Genomic DNA, 22,103 nt, shown 5'->3' with positions numbered 1-22,103 from the left:
GTGAAGAACTTAGCGAGAGATGGGAATCAGAAGAACTCTGGGTATTACTATACTTACTAATCCGACTGCTTGCCGAGCGCTAAAACCACTGATCCTATTCCTATGACGCTGACTTCGAACTCGGACTTCGGATTTTTTAAGACAACGCGTATAAATTTTAATATACAATAGAACCAATATGAAAAGCACATGGCACAAGGCCCATTCTTCCTGCGACACTTTTTATATGATATTTTGAATCTTTAGTATTTATTATTAAAAAGTAACCCTTTCGAAATAAAAGTATTACAAACCTAACAAACAACCTAAGGTCTGTTTTTTTATTCCGTAGGCTAAAATGACGTTTCATGTGTAAGACATGACATTTCTTAGTACCACATGAAATGTATGTATGTATGTAAACACTTTATTGCACATAAGACAGGTTAAGAAATGTCATTTTAGTCTACGGAATAAAAAAACAGAATTATAGTTAGCGCGAATCTGCTAATTTTCAATTCTTTTGTCAGTCTATCAATAACCGTAACGGCACAAGTCTCATGACTCACATGAGAGTCATGAGCAGTGGACTTCATTATGAAAAGATTACCGACCTATACTGAAACTGAAGCCATCATTTTGACTCTTGTTGGTTTGCCCGAACATTCTTGTGTTCGGTAAGCGATTACACGGCTTATACTGTGTAGATGCGCAACTCTGCTTAGAACCGAGCTGAGTGAAAAACTCGTCTCTGGATGAGTCAGACTCAGTATACGTCTTGCCGCGAAAGCGCGCAGTGCCCGCCCTACGACGACCGCCTGTTGCGTCTAACTTTTACTGTTCAAACAATACCTATACATCTCGACTTAAGTATATTGTCATATTCGTTCTTAAATGGTTGGACTACTTATTAAGGTAATTTGATCAAGTTATTATCGTCTTGATGGCAGATTTCCATGAAGCTTTAAACTTTATAAATTTTTGGCAACTTTTTCGATACCTACATTGCAACAAATTTATAACTATAATCTATTACGTTTTCGGCACTGTATTGTCAATATTATATGTAATACTTTTCAATGTCACTTTTCTGTAATGACTGTTTGTGCCAAAATAAAGAGAAAAAAAAACCTACTAGTGAGCCGTGATAACATAATACTGTGTTTTTGTTGATATTTGATCATTTCAGTACATTTGTAAATTTGTTAATATTATTGGACTATTAAGTTAGAAACAATACAACCGACTTCAACGGACCGTTACTTATTGACAGAAAAATAAAAAATATATTTCAAGAATTCAAGTTGATTTTTGTTGTCTTGTCCATGTACAGTGTTAATTAAAAATTAAAAATACAACTGCATTTTAAAAGTGAACTGCCGAGATAAAAATATTTTTTTAGCTATGTGACTTATGTACTTTACTTAATTAATGTAAATTAGAATATAATTTTGCAGTCAGGGTCATAAGCAGCAACACAAAAGTTAGGCATATTTAGGATCGTGACTGTAGGGTAGGACGGGGACAATTGAAACACGTTATGATTGGAACAAGTCAATTTTCTTGAAAATTACGATACCTGTGCATGTGACGCAATACTCAGACTATACGGTCAGTCATTCTTAAATCCTGGACCGATAGCGCTCGAGCGCGCGAGCAACGCAGAAGGCCTACCGACCGCGAGGCCGAGACTTGGTCTACCGAGTTGCGACAGAGAGGCAACACGTCGAACGTGGTCCGCAGTAGGCCCTCGTTTTCGTTAATTTTTTTATACTTATGTATTTTGACTACTTGAATTCTTTTGGTGTTTTGGGTGGGAATTATGGAATATTTGAACTGCCATTAAACAGCGATAGAGTGTTGTTTGTAAAGAATATTAGTCCTTGAAGTAAAACATGTGACGTGGGGACGGTTGAAACAACGTACTTGGGGACGATTGAAACGTTTCAAACATCCCCGCGTTTTCACAAGTCTTACAAATTTAATAGTTGATTATTGTTATTTAGACTTCTTTTTTTTTTTCAAAATAATACATGTTTGTGAAAAAGGGAGTGACAGTGATTTTATTATGGTCATGATTGAAACATTGTTATAATTGAAACTTTACTTTTGTATAAAACATAATTTCATACAAAAGTAAAGTTGTATTTCTACTAACATTCCTTAATGTCATATCTTGTTGCATTAAAACACGTTAGATTAATCTATAGCTATGTATAAGGTAATGACAACAAAGAATTCTAGATGTCTTACAATTTTTTTTGCATTCTTATATTTGATCAAGATCTTCAGACGCAGATAAATTGCGAACTTTAGTTGAACTCATTGAATACCGTAAGTTATTTAAAAAAGGTTAGTAAAAAGATTAGATATAACAAATTATCTTTCATTTTGCTGAATTTATTAAGGTGTTTCAAACGTCCCCACATAATGTTTCAATTAACACACCATGGGGTCAATTGAACCACTCTTCCACATTCTCTTTAATTTCCTATCATTACGTAATCATGGTGCTTATTAAATATATTTTATTTCAAAACTTAATAATACAGGCACTTACCCCAGTGAACGGAAATATTTCCGTTCACTAACTTACCCTTATAACTGTAAAAATAAAATAGTTATAGGCGGTTAAACATAAAGTGTTTCAAACGTCCCCGTCCTACCCTACCTGTATGTATATTTAATTCGATTGCAATCGGGGACATTTTAAATGGGAAAATGCAAATACATCAAGACAACCAAAAAAAGAAACAAATCAAAACAAAATTATTTCTTTGCTTATCCGAGAAATAATAATGTGCTAGTCAATTAGTGCTAACCCGTTATACCTACTTACTTTTACCTACCTTTTTTGTTACCAACCTCCCACCGCAAAAATAAATACGCAAAGTATAAAACAAACCACCACAAAACATCCAGCACCCATAGAAAGGCATTTAATCGGATATATATTCATTAGCGACAAGTAAATGTTAAGCAAAACGGATTTATTAAGCTTTCTTGTGTAGCAACATTCGTGCCTCACTATGCCTGTATAGAACACATATTTGAGTATTTCAGCTCATCAGGCACGCTCACGGCTCTCTATTGTAGACCTTTAAAATGACACACATTACTGATCATGACCAAAAATGTTTGCTGAACATATTTACATAGAAGTCAAATCGGTATCTCTTTATGATTATCTAACATTGGTCTTCATGTGACCCATACGTACTGCTAGCGACACCATTTTGAAGTTATGTTTGTATTACAGCGCCAAAATAATATAGTACAAAATCAAGAACATCGTAAGCAGGGATAATCTTATTCATGATGTAATAAAATCAGACAATAGCGCTCATAAAATCAGGCACTATCATGTATGAGTACTATACCATATATCGCTGAGATACTGTCCATGCGAGATTGGGCAATTTGTTTCAGACTAGGCGTCTTTGGTCGATTTCATAGTACCAAGTACCAACATATATCAGCAAACTGATTCTTTACAATACAAACCGTCCGACTGGTCGACCAACATAACAATAGGTACCTACTATCAACAATAGTTATTTGTGCAACAAGAAAGGAAAGTTGGTTTTTCTTGCGAGTGTTTATTTTGAGTCCCGAGAAAGCGAAAGATTCTAAGGTAGAATCTTGAGCGTAGCGAGGGACTCAAAAACACGAGATGTAAAATAACTGCTCTCGTGTTGCACACATAATTTTTCACCTCAGTAGTGAGAACATATTAAAGGTTAAAATGTATTTCGAATTACACAGAATAAACAGAAAAAAAAAGTATTATAATATGTACGATACGATAAGATACGATACGAGACGATACGAGACGAGGCGAGACGAGACCGGACCGGACCGGACCGGACCGGACCAGACAGGACCGGACCGGACCGGACCGGACCGGACCGGACCGTACCGTACCGTACCGTACCGTACCGTACCGTGACGAAAGTAGGCTTGTTCGAGCTGCTGAGGTGAAAAATAATATGTACTACGTTTGAGTAACTTTAACCGCACTATGGTTTTGATCCGTAAAAAGACACTTTAATTATACTTACACATTTAATCAATTCAGAAGGGGTATTCTCTTTGTAATTGCTTTTGATTTTGTAGGTAAGTATATTTTATAGTTTGTGTTTTTATTCTATTTGGTTTAACTTTAGTTTTAATTTTGCAATATTATAATTTAATTTGATTTTCTTAAATAGACTATAATATGTTGACCTGATGACATGACATGACATGTGTCAATTTAACTTTGTAGGGAATTTTGGTGTGGAAACACTCGGCCCGTGGGGTCCCGGTGCCCTGAAATTTTTCGGAGCCTTATCAAAGAGGCTGGTGGAAGTGACTGGGGACCGTAGGGCTGGCAGCTTCCTCGCACAGCGCATTAGTATTGCAATTCAGCGGGGTAATGCTCCCAGCATCTACGGCACCTTACCGAGGGGTGAATTTTTATTTTAGTTAAGGTTTAGGATAGGTAGTATATTTTAGTTACGTTTAGTTTATAAGTTTTGTTACTATAATATTTTTATTTAATTTGTTCCAATAAAATTTATAATTTCACTTTGTAGGGTTGTCACTGATATAAAAATATTTAATCAATGCCGACCCCAGACTTGTACTCTTTCAGACGAATCATAGCCTTTTTGTCATCTGCATTATATATAATTGCATAGTATCAAATTCCAATTGATACGGCTGTATGTGTAGGTATTGTAGAAAAAGTAAATCGATTTGTAAGATTTTATTACATTGTTAGTTTGTTAGTCAGTTACAATTACAACTTGAAACTGACTAACAAACTAAGTTGTATTGACTTCACTTGTAGTCAATATGTAGTTATAAGTATTTTTTTACCATACCACCTCGCAAAGGCTCTCTTTACTTGCATAATTTTGTATGTAGATTACGCCTTGAATAACGCCAAACCCCCGGTCTCAAATTACAGGTCCTAACACCCCTAAGTAACTCTTCGTAACTTATTTGTGAAAAATTTTAAATTGTGAGATGATAGTTAATAAGAACTGCATTCAAACATGTAAAAACAATCCATATGAAGAACTTGGAATTGAACTTTATTTACTGATAATAACGTTTTTAACTCGAAAATCGATAATACTACAGCATAAATACACAGAATAAAATAAATATTGCCCGTACCCTATGTCTGTAATTAAAGTAAAATGGTTTTATTCAAGTTTTTTTTTGTAAAACATTTATGCCACAAAACTATTGAAGCTCACTATAAATGCAGTATATTTCGGCATTCAAAATGCATTTATTCCCTTTTTGGTTAAAACCCATACACAAATCCATATACTTACTGAATATTCATCCGGAAGATTAAGTTAAAGAAGCGATCGTCAAAATGAAAAACCGGAAAGCACTTGGTCCGGATGAAATTCCAGCAGACCTATGGAAACGCCTGAACTCTGTAGGAATTGCATGGCTCACTAAATTATTTAACACTATTTTAAGAACAAAACACATTTCCGAATCATGGCGGCAAAGTTATCTACTTCCCTTCTATAAGAACAAGGGCGATGTGGAACTGTGTGAAAATTACAGGGGCATAAAATTTACTTCCCACGCAATTAAGGGTTGGGAACGACTTATAAACAACCGTCTAATTAGTCTCTCTAATACACTTAATCAGTTCGGTTTTATGGTATCCAAATCCATCACCGACGCCATTCAGGTGATTAAAATCCTGATGGAAAAGCATATGATAAACCAAAAAACCTACATCTAACATTCTTTGATCTTGAAAAAGCCTTTGATCCAAGGACCGCTACCGCTACCCTGGACTATGTTCATGCCGACGATATTAGCGTGGCATCCAACACCTCAACTAACATGCAGGAAAAGCTAAATACGAGTGAGTAGGAGCAAGACCGAGTTCTTGAAATGCCCCTTAAGTGGAGATACGACGCCGGAAACATTAACAGTGGGAGTGATCAGCACCTATCCCCACTGTGAACAAATTCAAGTACCTACTTAGGCTCAATGCTCACGACCGATGCCAAAATAGATGCAGATGTATCACATCGGATAAACGTCGCCTGGCAGAAATGGCGGTCGCTTACGAGAGTGCTTTGCGATCCGCGAGCTATGTCAAGGGGAAAGTGTATAAGACGGCAGTTCGTCCTGTGCTACTGTATGGATCCGAGTGATGGACAACAAAAAAGTACACGAAAAGAAGATCCATGTTAACGAGATGAAGATGCTGAGGTGGGCGGGAGATGTAACCCGGCTTGATAAAATTCGCAATGAATTTATCCGAGGGAGCTTTGTAGTCGCGTCAATTGCCGAGAAAATCACCGAAAACCGCTTAAGATGGTACGGACATGTTAAAAGACATAAGCGATGGATGAAAAAGAAGACTTTCGGCGGGCTAGGTTTTAGGTTTAGGCTTAGGTTTTTGAGTTGTTTGAGACCTCTCTTTGATTAACTATTAGATGCGAAAGCGAGCAGTAAAAAATTTGCTCATTTACATCACAGGGAAGACATAATTGAGAAAATCATTTTAGGGTCATGTAAGCACGACAAGTCTAAGTATTAGCTGACAATGTGTGTGTAAGTGGCTTAAGGCAGTCAGTTGCTGTGTATAATAATTTGGCGTAACCTGCAAGTTTTAAGTAATGTATTGCTGAACTTGATAAGGTTGCAGCAAATCAAGGTCCTAACTAGACCAAACAACATAAACCCAATTAGATCATGTATGTGATAAAGCGGTGTTGAAGTTTGAAATTTATTTAGAAGTTACATATGTGGCATGGGCCTCTGTGTTGGTGCCTGGCCCAGCTGGCTGCGACGAGTCTCTGATTCAATTTATTCTTTCTATGTCCCTCTTGTGGATGTATTGTGCACGTTGACAAGAAAAACAGCGTTGGATATTGTTGGTGACATTTTAGAGTTCCTTGCACAACGAGACAGAACGTGCCCTAATTTGAACAAAATCTTTACAGTGTATTGAAGTAAGGAATCAATACAATCTTAGTTTTTATATTTATATAAAGAAAAAAAAACATGACCATGAAAAAGTCTAATTAAAAAAAAAATTAAAAATTCATTTATTTCGAGTAACAGGGACTCATAATCTAGCAGTTAGCATGGAAAAATACCTCACGATGTGCGTTCACTTTACGCATGCAGTTACCTATCTAGTTAAAACTAACATCATAATCTCAGTTCTACTGCCCTCAGAAGCCGTGTAAAATCAAATTTCCAATAGCACGCAATAAAATAAGCTTTTAGCCAAAAAATCTTTTTTGATACAAGTTTTTATCACTGACTGTACCTACCTACTTTGTCTTTCAACAGTCAATCAATCAATAATTTATTGCAAGAACATAGTATTACATAAGTTGATAAACATTTAAAAGAAGCCAATTAACTCATCGAGACATTTATAAGAAACCCATGAGGTTGCGTTGCGTTAAGATTCAATTACAGACAACGGGACAGGTAGGTGAAACTAAAAAAATGTTGTATTAAATATACCTACGCTTTTTTGAAACGGAAACATTTTTTAAATAACATAAATATAATTATAAACTAACTTATTAAATAAACTAAGGCTATGTTGCAATTATTTTGAAAATTGTACTTTTACTGTTTTGACAAAAAAAAACTAATTTATAAGTTTTGTTTTTTCCTCGCAAGTGTGTTGAAAAACGTGGTATGAAACGCGTGTGCATTGGCCATTACCCACATCGGCTTTCTTATTGCGCGCTCGCTTACAGCTCGCGCGCACAATATCGCCTCGTGTGTAATGACCAACGTATCAAACTTGTATAACAATGTACTCAGTACAGTACTCAGATGCTTTGTGTATCTACTTAGACTAATAAAATAAATCACAATAATTATTTCAACGTCAAGTAAACATTAAGTATATTATATATTGACAGAAAGACTGAATTCGGAACACAACATTTAACATTTGAAATTCTTGCCAACCAGTACCTATAAACTAACACATTAGTTTAGTATATGTATATGTAAGTTTTAACATATTTAGACGCTTCCCATTTGTACTTGAGTGGGAATGTTAACGCGGGCGGCCTAGCGACGAGCCGCCTCTGACGCTTGCCATTTTTCAATATAAACAGCGCGTCGTGATTTACGATGGCTGTCATAGATTTTTATTATCATCTTCTTCAGATCTGTTACTTTCGTATACACCGACAGCTGTGTATAATATTAAAGTGCCTGTAGTTGCGGTAAACAGTGAACACAGACAGCAAACCGCGACCAGCCAACCAATAACCACAAACAATCACACACTGCCGTGGATTGTTTATTTTCAGCTAAATATAGGAGCCTAATGGAGAGTGGCTAATGGGTAATAGGTACTTACACTTTTCAGAACGTTAAGACTCGTTTGAAGCTGACCATACATAAAAATGCTTAACAGCCTGTTTAGTGAGATGCGAGTTCCTAATAGGTATTTGGTTTGGTAATGTTTTTCCGTACTCGACACCTAGGCCTTCGAAGTAGAAACTCACGAATTGAAAAATCGTTAACTCTGACGCTAACTATGGACATCCTCGACTGTAATTCACTAACAACTACTTAATAAAATAAAACATAAACACAAGCGAGTACAACCCGGCGAAATTTTAAAACTTAAGCATGACTACGGTTTATTTTTTTATTAAACCTCACTTTTAGTGGAAGTTTCTTATAAAATGTCACCCGTGAAACGAACGAATGGAGTTGGCAACTGTCAAAGGTTTGTATAGATGGCGCAATCATAGTTAAAAAACAAACGGTCAAGTGCGAGTTGGTTTAACTTGCGCACCCAGGGTTCCGTACAAACTTTCAATTATCTCAATGTAATAAACACAAAAGACTTTTGACTTTTCACCAGAACTATGCTAACTTGCTAAGCATAATTATGCACAGCGCCATCTATCGGCAAATCAGATAAATATCAAGTATAATAAACACTCGCAAAGGTCGCAAAATTGCAAATTCAATTCGAAAAAGTTAAAAAGTTTCTTGATAATTAAAAAAAAAAGTTTTAAAGATAGATACGTGATTAATTGATTATATTTATGATTCCTCCACTCGACCCTGTTGTTTGTAGTTTCCCGCCAATCCAGATAAAAGTGGAGGAAGCGAGGGGAGGCCTTTGCCCAGCAGTGGGACACTAAATTAGGCTAGTAAAAAAAAATTGTGTTTATGTTAATATCATGTAAAAATTTCATGATTTTTCATTAGTAAACTTCGGAGGGGGAGGGGTGGTATGTTTTTACATTTTCCTTCATAAAGTATTTTATTTCATTACGAAAAAAAACAACAAACAACAATGTACAATTTGAGCTCTTTCAAACTTACCCCACTTGACCTGTCCTAGTAGACTTTGAAATTTTGCCCCCTCTTCGTATGGGGCATTCGTATTAATATTTAATAAAATAAAAAATAACACTTTCAATGTTGACACAATTCTAGGGATTGACAGGGCAAACTGCTGCTGATGCTGGCGCCATCTGTAAAATACTTTGACCGGCCTACCCCACTGACAATTTATTCATCAATATTTACTTATAAACTTCGAAGCTACGGTGGAACACTCGTAATAGGGATGCAAATACATATTAATAAATGCATAAACTGCTGAAGGCGTAACATTTATTTTCCTGCTACCAGGGGAAAAGTGCAAAAACTCGCAAAGAATCAAATCGGGCTTTGTAAATTAGAATTAACTAAGGTCAATAGGTATACCTATATATAATAATTACCTTAAGAGGTTTCAACGGGGCTATTCAACATGCAAATTTCATTAATTAGGAATAAGAGCATATATTATAATAGTAAGCCGGCCGTAACTCGTTTCTCTGGGTTGAATCACTCGTCGTAAACACCTTTGTTGTTCTATTAAAAACTATAAATGAAATTCGCAGCACAGCCGTTGACGGTATATTTGACTACCTACGTAGAGATGGACGAGTTTGTTCGAGAGTAAATTATGGGAACTTTTATGTAAAACTTGACATGGTGCTCATTTCCGAAGTTCCCGGCGGTACAGATCTTAAAAACAATGTCTTTTTTGGAATTCTCTCTCTCTCTCTTCAGTCTATCCCTCATGACAGGATCGTGGCCATCACTGAATGAACTGCATACATTTCGCATGTATGATGCGTGTCCATGGGTTTGTCTATGGCGTTTCATACAATAGAACAGATTTTTATGGATGATGCAGCCTGGTAGGAGATTTGGAGAATTCATATTGTGCAGAATCGCGAATAGAAAGTAGAAACAACACCGAGGGTAAAGCAAAACGAAAGCGGTAAACCTTGAAAAGTGTCCCATTTTACCGATTTTCTCAATTTTCAGGAAAACGATATAAGGTAAGATAAAATGGTCAAAGAATAAATTATTTACTACTAAATTTCCTACAAATACTTACTTACATTCATTTTGATACGAGTTATAGTTTTCAAGCTATGGTGCGCCAAAGTTTACTAAAAATCTCCCATTAACAAAAATTAAACATTTAATGCTCGGGAAACAATATATGTTTACAATGTAACACAAGAAATGCGTTTAAATACATTATACTTATTATCTAAAGCAGATCAGTGTCGTCACCATTATCTTCTAGACTTCTAGTTTTGTTGAAGCAACTAAGGCCGACAATATTTGCACATGATTGGTGGAGCAACGTAGCTTTGACACATCCACATCTTTGTCCGCAGCCTTTCTTGCAACTACATGATACTATTTTTAGTATCGACTGTGGAGCTACTTACCTACAGGTATAACACCGCAGCAGTAAAACATTTTTTTTTCTAATTGCTCCTTATATAGAAGTGTAGGATTACAAGGACCACGAACACGCGAGCGACGATTTGTTAGTAACAAAGTGGGACTAGCAATGCACTCACGAGAACTTTCAAAAGTTGCGAAACTTTCCACATGAGAATTTCTCGGTAACCTCTGAGAATGTTCTGGAGAACGAGAATTTATTTATTTATCGTAATTTATACCATGAATATTCACGGTAGTTTCGGTGTAGTCCTTATATTATAATATAATTATTTTTTAATACAGTAGCCCAAAAAGTGCTACTTTACGTAGCTGTTTAGCGTGCGGAAAGTTGGTTTTCGCGAACTAGTACTTTTTACTTTTCCAATTTTTTTAAATGTATTCTTGTTCCAATTGATGACTACTTATTGATGGGTGTTAATATTAGTTTCCTTTAAACGTCGTAATCAACATAAAAAACCTACTATTAATGTGAGAATACGAAAAATATACATATTTTATATTTTATTACTTACCTCTTCATAATTATAACACGTCTATTTTTTTTAATATTGAATATTGAAAAACCGTTCTTAATAAGTTGTCTGAATGGAACGGAACGCCTGTCAAAGAAGAGGCGTTTTTTCTTTCTGCTTTAAGTTTCCAAAGGCAACATTCGATATTGTTTTTATAAATGTACGATACACAAATAATCGTAATTAACGATGTTTGGGTAATAATAGTACAAAGTTTTATATTTACAATTGTTTCTGTCTTATAGAACATGCATTTAAAAAAAAACTCATTGAAGTGGGTTAGTGGGTTCAATAATAATAACACCCAGCTAAAAAAACACCTCTTCATAATATCAATGTCAATGATGTCACAGAATCTATACATATAATAAATTAAAAATATAAAAGTTTCGAATTCCTTACTTGTTGTTTATTTTTATTTTTTCGCAACTGTATTAAAAAAACGTCGTTCGATACACGTGCGGAAATGTCATTCTTATAGTAATGACATACTTTCCGCACTAGCATCGAAATGTACTATTCTGAGCTGCACTTTAGTTTACTCCAGTTATCAATTATCATCTTATCAACGGACAGTAAAATGCATGTCTATTGAAGTAATTATAGGAATTGACATTGTTATATAAATAAGGTACTACGACAAACACTTGGCTCTGTCGTTTATAACAATTTAGTTTATAAAATATAAATTAATGTAAAAAACAAATTTGTTTTTGAACACAACATGCATGGTAAGAAATTCTTTGTTGCACCGATCTTCTTCTGTACTGGCCAATATTTACGACACTTTAAAACAATGATAACTTCATAAAGCCTTGATATAGCCTATGGATACCTTCCATAATATAGCCGTTTAATAACTTCATTGTGACATGATCAATTGATATTGAAAATGAGGCCGAAGGGGAAAATATATAAATATTACTCTACTAAAGTTGTAAGGATCAAAAATACCTACAAGTGTAAATTTTGCAAAACTATTTACAATAACAGAAATGCGACCCGTATGCGACAGCATATACTAAAATATAAGAAATGCCCTATGAATGTAAAACAATTTTTCGGATATGAAGCACCAAAACCGCAATACACGGATATTGATACCTCTTGATGATTACCTCTTCCACCATCTTTAAGATAATTTAACATTTTTCGCTTCTGTTTTTGTGCAACATAAATACTTATATTTTAACACGCCGCACAAAACATCCAAATTAAAAGCGTAATAGCAATAAGACAGATAACATTTGAATTGTTTCAATGAAATTGTCACTTGGCAATGAGGCATATTTCGCCTAGTACTTAGACCTACATCGTATGTATCACACAATTCATATCAGCGTGTTTTTATGAATGATCGGCTATAAATATATACCTATCTTATGTTGGATGGTACCAATGTTTACTGAAAACATTTCACTGAACCGCGATAACAAGTTATCATAATCTTTTGTTACAGATGTCACAGCAGGCGGTGGCGTGAGCAATTGAATATTCCCGTATTGCACGAATCACTACAATGGGAATATCCAAAAATTGAAAATGCAAAGTTCAAATCGAACCATCGACAGCGGGGATCCCAAACTACAGTGGATTACGAAACTCGTAGAAGAGTGCTATTTTGGAAATGCCAATCATAGCACGATATTTACTTCGATATCGGAGATTGATCAAGGTCAGTAAACACTAGCACAAAAAAAAACAAAGGTACCCAAGGCGATTTATTGTTGAATTTAACTTTGTATGTAAAATGTTATCTTTAATTTAGGTTCATTTAAAATTAGTTTCCAATCATACATAAGAAATCACATTAAGGTTTCATGCCCAATCATACGTCAAGTGTGGCGCTCCTATGAAATAAATAAGCATGCATTGTCACTGTCAAGTTGACAGTCAAGTTGATATTAGAATCATATGTCAACTCAGTGCAAATTTAACGTGGTCAGAGTTTAGTTATGATTATAGGTACTGCAAGCTGGGTCATATATTTATGCCAATAAACAGGATACTGTAACCGGGACTGTTACTGTAGGTACTGTACGATGAAACGTACAAATCACCCATTTTAAAATCGACTGCATGTGAAATGAAAATCAGCAGCGGTAGACACAAATTGTAATTCTCTGTGACTGGCTGTTATCGCGGTTTCCGCGGTCGCGATTGATGTTTCAATTTGCTAACGAGCAATTCTTGTATATATATTTCGGGTATGTCGGAATCGGCTCTAACGATTTCGATGAAATTTGCTATATTCGTGGGCGAAAAATCAATCTAACTAGGTCTTATATCTGACAAAACGCGCATTTTGGAGTTTTTATGATTTCCGAGCAAATCTCGGTCTCCCAGGTGGGTACTTGTATTAAATTACCATCACATCACATCATCCGTTTAGTGTAGCAGACGACAAAATTACAAATTGTAAAGCGGGGTTAGTAGCTCGGGGTCTAATTATCAATTCGTCTATGGAGCTGCTCGTCTAATTCGCAAATGATCTATATGGCATTTCGTATAAATAGCAGTTCGTCTAAAAAGCAACTGGTCTACTTTTTTTGAGTAGCAACTCTTCTAAGTAGCAGGTTACCTATTAAGCAACTAGTCTAAGAATAACTTGACTGAATAGCAGTTCGCCTAATTAAATAAAAGGACATTAATAAAACAATTTTTTTATTTAATATCATAACAAAACAAAACAACATGTAAATGTTAAAACTTAAATACGCGATTAAGTTCCGTTTTACAATTTAATAATGTGGAGAAATCGTGAAAGTTTAAATCAGTGTTTAGAACAAAATGCATCATGCACTCGGAAACATTATTAGGTTTCGTTGTAGATTCAAATATTAATTGGAAAGAACATGTAGGCAAAATAAAACAAAATTATCATCTTTTGTGATAGCATTGAGGGTAGTAAGGAGATCTACTGATTTTTTAAACTCCGCGATTACATCTTTAGTACTAATTTTTCGCATACTCATGGCTACTGCATCATACATATTGCATCATACTATGAAGAAACAGTACAGACGTCGAAGATATTTTTTCCTTCAAAAAATGTGTGTACGAATACTAGCCAAAGTATATAAAAATCCCAGAGAGTTGTATTCTTTACTTTAGAAATTATGCTTATATCCTTCTAATATCCTTGAAATAAAACTATGAAAACGGATTATATCGCGTTTATTAAATTTATACATCCCGACGACGTTTCGAACCCTTTACAGCGTTCGTGGTCAACGGGTGACTGAAGAAAAACTACAAAGTGCAAAAATACCCACATACAAAAAACTACTACTACTACTATTAGTTTCCATATACATTTATGAATTTTATGAGGTATGTAAATTCGTCAGAAACAACCCTCAACTATACACTTCTATTCTAGATCAGACCGTTACGGATCTAGGTTCAAAAATAATCTAGTTTTAGTGTCAGGATTGACTACCTTTTAGCACAATTCTGTTCTGTTCGTTTAAATGAATTTATTTTGGTATTATGTTCCTTTTGTGCTAATAAATATTTTCTATTCTTATTCAACACAAATAATATTTTATGTAAATTACTTTCTTAATCCTATGTCTATGACCGATGTCGATCAATTTAACAATTTCCATAGTAATGTAAATCGGTACCCAGACCAAATGAGACCTGTCGATGTCTGCAAAGACACGAGTGCCTGGCCCCAGGCGACCCGGAACTGAAATGCGCGCTCCAGAAATATCATTACGAGATCAAACAAAAGATCCCTATCTAAACTAAATACGTACATAGTAAAATTAAATTCCATTGCATAATTGACAGCACCGTCTATGGATATAGGTACTATACATATAGCTAAGTGTAAAGTAAAAAAGGCTGTAATGGTTCCAATGCCAAATTCCAATTAAGTAAGTCATCTTTAAAGATGATTCGCATAATATCATCCTGTGCTCAAACTGCGCCCGACACGAACACATATTAATATTGCTAAAAATAAAGCTTGGAAATATTTAGAGGCTTTTAATCGACCTTTAATTAGTTTATTTTTAATGTAAGTGAGTCGTGCTCGTGCCGGACTCGGTTCAGACTAACGTGACGTACTATCATTTAAACGTGAATTTGACAGATGGGGGTCCCTGGTGTCCGGCGATGTTCGACGGATTTGCCTGCTGGGACCCGACACCGGCGTCGGCAGTCGCAAAACAACGTTGTCCAGAATTTGTCATCGGGTTCGACCCCAGACGCTACGTGTTTAAGAGGTAAGTATTTTTTTAAACTGTTGCACAATTTTACTACAGTAAAAATAATTCAGCACAATGGATCATGTCGAATTTGGCCTACAATTCGATAAGGATGCTATCATATCATATATTTTCTGACAATCTCATATATATATATTAGATTCCAACGGACACTTCTTGGTGCCGAAAATAAGTAAAAGAGTAATTTAACCAAATCAACACATCAAACCACGCCATTACATAAAATCTTGGAGGATTTAGTAAAGGAGACGCCTTCATGTCGATTCCTCTCTGCCAAAAACACCGGAACAAGATTCAGACCATTTTATTAAAACTAGGTACTTCATTCATCGATTACCTATTGACAGTCTTGCAATCGTATTCCGCGCGTGAGGAGCTCCATCAAAATGCCTGCATGTGCTGTTGATGGGTGTAAAAAGCTATCAAATACATGAAGTATACAAAAGGATGGATTATCATTTCTAATTTAAATACATGTTTGATTTTATTATAGTATATTACAAAAAATTTATATATCAAACGTTTTCAAGGAAACCAGGCATCTAGAATCGATTACAAAATCAGTGAAAAAAATCGCATACAATTCGTATTTGATTTTAAAGAGTTTGAAGTCTTAAAAGTCACCGTATTTAAAAAGGTATAGGTACTGTCCTTAAAATGTTGTATGAAATTACAAGCAAATATCAGCCTTCGTGAATTAAGTATTGTATAAGCCCAGGGTTATTCCCACTAGCTACCACCCAGTTGTTACCAGTGGTAACTACTAGGAATTTCTATCGCCCACCTTTTACCACTGGTAACTACTGGTAAAAGTAGTAGTTACCACTGGTAAAAGGTGGGATTTTTTTCCCAGTCGTTACCACCAACATTTTGTTAGAGTTCAATACTAATAAAAACAGAATAAATAGAATAGTATAAATATAGTGCTTTAATAAATAGTTATAATTCGATTAGTATTTCAGTAAACTGCATTAAAAGTGATCAAAAATAAGTTTAACCGTGCGTAAGTGCAAAAACTTATAAAAAAATTATTAAAGAAATTGGCTGTTACATACATTTTGGCTGGTCTGATGTTGATATTTGTATGGGAAAGTCAATTTTTTTTCGCGTATTCGGTATTGGTGCCAAAGTAAAAATTGTTCAGTAAACCGCCTAATTCACCTGTAAATTATTGCAGGTGACTTAAAAAAACAACCTGTATTTATACTGTTTGTAGTTTTTCACACACTTTGTAGTTTTTCCTCAGTCACCCGTTGACCACGAACGCTGTAAAGGGTTCGAAACGTCGGGGTTTTCATAGTTTTATTTCATGAGTAACTATCGCGGTAACCGAAGACAATAAAAACAAATTAATAAAAACAATGTATTGACCTAATACCAACTCATTCGATTTTTGTTCCTTGACATCAGCCTTTAATTTGCATAAACGCCCAATGTCATCGATATGTTTACACTATTTACGGTACCTTATTTCCTTGTAATAAGGCATAATTTAAACATGGCCCGTACGATCATACCCATTAAGGCAGAATTCTTAACCTCAAAATTGTAGAGAAATTCCGCTTTTATAATGTTCTGTACAGTGTCCGTGAATTTCTAACTACTTTCGGGACTTTCATTTCCTGTTTGGAGCCTAACAATATACCACCCATGTTTAGCAAGTGTTGGGCCAATCTTGTATGGGAGCGGAACATCATCCTTTTATCAATTACTAGAAGAGTGTTGGGCAAGTCATGCAAAAAATATTCTTAAGATAGGAACACTTTTATTACAAACATCCGCCGCCATAATTTCTCTAGGTTTCCACAAACAAAATATCTGGCAAACGTAGCTGAGTAATATAGAAATCATTGCTCAAAGTAAGTATGCGTTGGAATCTAGACAGATGGCGCTCTATAAAGTTTTTAAACGACCTTTATTATCTTACTTGTTGCACCTTTGATGATGTAGAATAAGTTAGATATTATATCTAAGTATGCCTAAATAAGAAAACATGACTTACTACTCGGACATACTTCTTGATATCATCTTGAATTGTAATTTAATCTGGGGGCACGGCAGTGCCCCCGCCAAGTCGAGCAAAACAAAGAGGCACGGCCGTACCATCCTTTTCTCGAAGCCATTCAGGCCATTTTCAACGTCCTGTATTCTATGCTGGCTAAAGGTAGAACCCTGAATTTTCAGTGACATATAGGGAATAATATGGCTAACATATATTCCCAACAACATTCATTTTAAACTTGTAGTTTAAGAATTATTGCACGTCAAAGTTCCTTAGTTTTTAGCTTATCAAGCCATAAAAAATCTAAAAATATTGCAATATCAGTCACGTTTTAAAGATTTAAGAACTGCATAAGTAAGTTTGTAGTACAAAGTTACTTAATAACGCACATAATGCTTTACTCGTACCGTACCTACTCGTAATTATGTGTAATGCTCAAACTGCATGTGATTAGCGCTAGCGTTATGTTCAATCAGAATTATTTTTAATAGTTGACTATGATCCTTATGTCATTATGCAGCTGTGCGATGGCCAAGTCATTATATGTATTAATAATTAAATATCTAAAATATTGTTATGGTTTTAACACCCCCTGGCACTGACTAAAATAACCGACTTGGTATAATAGCATTACATCTCAAAACTTTTTTGTAGTAGAAAAATTGCGTTTCGAGACTTGCATCTTATTAACCGACTTCAAGATTTCAAAGGAGGAGGTTCTCAATTCGGTTGTTTTTTTTTATGTTTGTTACTCCATAACTCCGTCATTTCTGGACCGATTTGAAATATCTTTTTTTGATTGTAAGTACATACATACAGATTGGTCCCGTTTTTGTCAAAAAGCAGTTCTGATAATGGGATCCATGAGGAATCGAGGGAACTCCTCAAATGTTAAAGGCTTACATTAAAAAAAGTGACATTTGATGAAGTAGAACTGCTGATGATGATCAGAACGGATCTCTTCAATGACGCATAGTTCCCGTTTGGCGATTTGACCTCTTCGTTATGTTTGTTAAGCAAGTTAGGTTTTCAAAAAACATTTTTGTCAAGCTCGAGTTCTGATGATGGGATCCATGAGGAATCGAGGGAACTCCTCAAATGTGAAAGGCATACATATAGTGATTATTGTATTTTTATCAACAAATCCAGCATTTTCATTTTAAAAAGTGACATTTGATGAAGTGGAACTGCTGATGATGATCAGAATGGAACTCTTTAATGACGCATAGTTTACGTTTGGCGATTTGTCCTCTTCTTTATGTTTGTTAAGCAACTTAAGTTTTTAAGACATATTTTTGTCAAGCTCGAGTTCTGATGATGAGACCCACGAGGAACCGAGGGAACTCCTCAAATGTGAAAGGCATACATATAGTGATTTTTGTATTTTCAACAACAAATCCAACATTTACATTTAAAAAAGTGACATTAGATGAAGTGGAACTGCTGATGATGATCAGAATGGAACTCTTCAATGACACATAGTTCACGTTTGGCGATTTGTTCTCTTCCTTATGGACCCAGACCTAAACTTGGACCCGGACTCGAACCCGGATCCGGGTCTGGACATGGACCCCAACTCGGACCCGGACCCGGACCGAACTCTGACCCAAACTTGGACCCGGACAGCCGGACACGGACCCGGATTCTGATCCGGACCCAGACCCGGACCCGGAAATGCTACTAGAAAAGTGGGTTAGGTGGGTGGGTTTTGAACTGCGATTCTCACAGAACAGAACTGTTATCAAATAAAAACTTTTATAAAAAAAAGATAAACCGACTTCAAAAAGGATGAAATAAAATATTATCCTTTTTAGGGTTCCGTGTTTAAGTATATGCGTTACCAACTGATATGTTTGAAGTCGGTGCCAAGCCAAATTTTAAACCATATATTCATAGGGATTTTGGTGCAATTCGATAAAGATGCGGCTATATAAGTCTGTACGTTGGATTACCTAATGCAGCGTACTACGTAGGCGAACAACACGCGAATGCGAAGCGGCGCGGCACGGCGCCTTAATTAATCCTTTGATACCTATATAGAAGTGTCCTACGTGGGCGATCTCGTTGCGAACGCGAACGAATTGGGCCGGCCGCGCCGTGCCGCGTCGCTTCGCTTCGTGTTCGCGAGTGTTCGCCTATGTAAGACGCAGCGTTACACGACGACAATAAACGAACTTCCTGTACACCTCAGAACAGAACACACGGTTGAACCTTCTTGGCGCAGTTCGTACCATGCTTGTCGGCACGTTAGTGTAAATCTAATACGTTTTGTCGTCGTATTTTTTTAAAGAGCATTTCTTACTAATTCTTAAACAGTCATAGCACGCAAGTGTGGGATTGGGACTGAGTTATTTTCTGTCGCTTATCCAGAGGACTACATTTCAAAATATAAAACAATTCAAGGAACCTTCATGCAAAATTTCAGCTAAAGCGGTTCAGTTGTTTAGCCATGAAAAGGTAGCAAAGAGGCAGACATAATTGCTTTCACGTTTATAACATTTGTACAGTTGTAACGGGATTTATAGACATAAAGCTGATTATTTTTGACTGGTATTGTTACTACTTGGAGTACTTGGCTTGGCACCGACTTCAAACATATCAGTTGGTAACGCATATACTTAAACACGGAACCCTTAAAAGGATAATATTTTATTTCATCCTTTTTGAAGTCGGTTTATCTTTTTTTAATAAAAGTTTTTATTTTTCCATTTTTAGTTTTAAGACATTGTTAAGAGCGTGACGCATGAATGAAAAACATAATCATGTTTATCTGTAAATTCGTAAACTTTATTAAATAATCAGAATTTTCCTCGAGTCCGTCTGCACACAGCACATCACCCCTGATCACTGAACCCCTCGACCCTAAACCACCAACCCTTCAACCGCCATTCCCCGACCCCGAACCCCTTAACTCCTAACCCTAACCCCCAATCCCTTAACTCCCATCCCCTCAGTCTCCGACCCATCAACTCACCTCCCCTCAACCCCCAACCTCAAACCCCCCCAAACACTAATACCCTCTACCTTCACCTCTCAGTCTCTTTGGTTGTTTCCAACACTACCTACATCAAAAATCATAATACACATACGAGGGAAGTTATCAGTAGCCTTACCACGAGTTTGACATATATTCGCTATCGTGTGCGTAACTTACTGTTTATGCATCTCGCTCGTACTGGCGTATTAGTGTACAAAGTAAGTTACGAAGAATATTTAGTGCCAAACTCGTAATTAGGCTACAGTTGTACTACATCAAATTGGTGGTATTGGTGAGGAAATGCTTGAGTTACTTTAGAAAACACCGAAATTACCATACACGTGCCTTTAAAAATTGAGGAGTTCCCTCAATTCCTCACGGATTCCATCATCAGATCAAAACCAAAAATATTACGAAAACACCTTGGAGAGGTAACTTCTTTCAAACAGAAAAAGAATAACTCAAATCGGATCATGGGTGCCGGAGTAATCGCTGAAATCATTATCATCAAAACAATCATCATCATCAGCTCCACTTCATCAAATTGGTGGTTTTCTAGAAAAAATGATCAAGTTGCTTAAGAAAACGACCAAATCACCATACATGTGCCTTTAAAAATTGAGGAGTTCCCTGAATTCCTCATGGATCCCATCATCAGAACAGCACCAGATTAATGTGGAACCACCTTGGTGGTAGTTCCTTTCAAACAAAAAAAGAATTGTTCAAGTCGGACTACGGGTCTCGGAGTAATCGCTGAACATCCTACATTAAAAAAATCATCATCACTATCTTCAAAACAATCATCATCATCAGGTCCACTTCATCAAATTGGTCGTTTTCGAGAGAAAATGCTCAAGTTGCTTATGAAAACACCCAAATCACCATACATGTGCCTTTAAAAATTGAGGAGTTCCCTCAATTCCTCAGGGATCCCATCATCAGATCAGAACCAGATTAATATGGGACCAACTTGGAAGTAGCTCCTTTCGAACAAAAAAAGAATTACTCAAATCGGACCACGGGTCTCGGAGTAATCGGTGAACATACATAAAAAAAAAAAAAAAAAATAGCCACTACCGAATACAGAACCTCCTCCTTCTATGAAATTGAAGTCGGTTAAAAAGTAGGTTAGGTTAGGTTAGAGCTGTGACCCTTACAGAAACGAAATGCTATCAGAAAAGTAGGTTAGGTTAGGTTAGAACTGCGACCCTTTTAAAAACGAAATGCTACTAGAAAAGTGGGTGGTTTTACCTCCTTTTCTACATAATTAGGCAAAAGATGCTGTCTTTTTCATTTCATTGTCTGGAATCTAAGAGTGCACCATCAACAATAAGTGAACTTTCAGCGGCATCCCCCATTGAAGTCGATTTTTTTTTCTTAAAAAATATTACATGTTATGTTTTTGGTGGGATTGTTTAGTTTTGTTAGAGCTACACAGTCGACTTAGATACTGCTCAGTTAGGGTCAGTTGCATTAAACCAACTGTCCCCGTTAAAACCGCTGATTAAAAGATACTTTAATAAAGAAAGACTATTACAGAGTAGACGATTATTTAACAGACAAACACGTATGGTCGGATACCTTATCTGTACAGCTAAGCGTGGCATAAA

At 35.9% G+C, this 22,103-nt stretch overlaps 1 protein-coding gene across 2 annotated transcripts in view; it reads left to right on the top strand.

Moving 5' to 3' along the window:
* Positions 1 to 652: 652 nt before the first annotated feature.
* Positions 653 to 22,103, top strand: part of LOC134754354 (calcitonin gene-related peptide type 1 receptor-like) — a 54,477-nt gene continuing 33,026 nt past the window's right edge. The window contains exons 1-3 of one of the 2 annotated variants that reach the window (XM_063690647.1): positions 653 to 894; positions 12,736 to 12,951; positions 15,379 to 15,511. In XM_063690647.1, coding sequence (XP_063546717.1) covers positions 12,819 to 12,951; positions 15,379 to 15,511 — 266 coding nt within the window. In that variant the 5' untranslated portion in view covers positions 653 to 894; positions 12,736 to 12,818. Of the gene's footprint in view, positions 895 to 12,607; positions 12,952 to 15,378; positions 15,512 to 22,103 lie in introns of those variants that run through there. The other variant, XM_063690648.1, reaches the window with a different exon arrangement.

Source organism: Cydia strobilella, chromosome Z (assembly GCF_947568885.1).
Source record: "Cydia strobilella chromosome Z, ilCydStro3.1, whole genome shotgun sequence".
NCBI lineage: Eukaryota > Metazoa > Arthropoda > Insecta > Lepidoptera > Tortricidae > Cydia > Cydia strobilella.
This window is presented reverse-complemented; position numbering and strand designations above follow the sequence as displayed.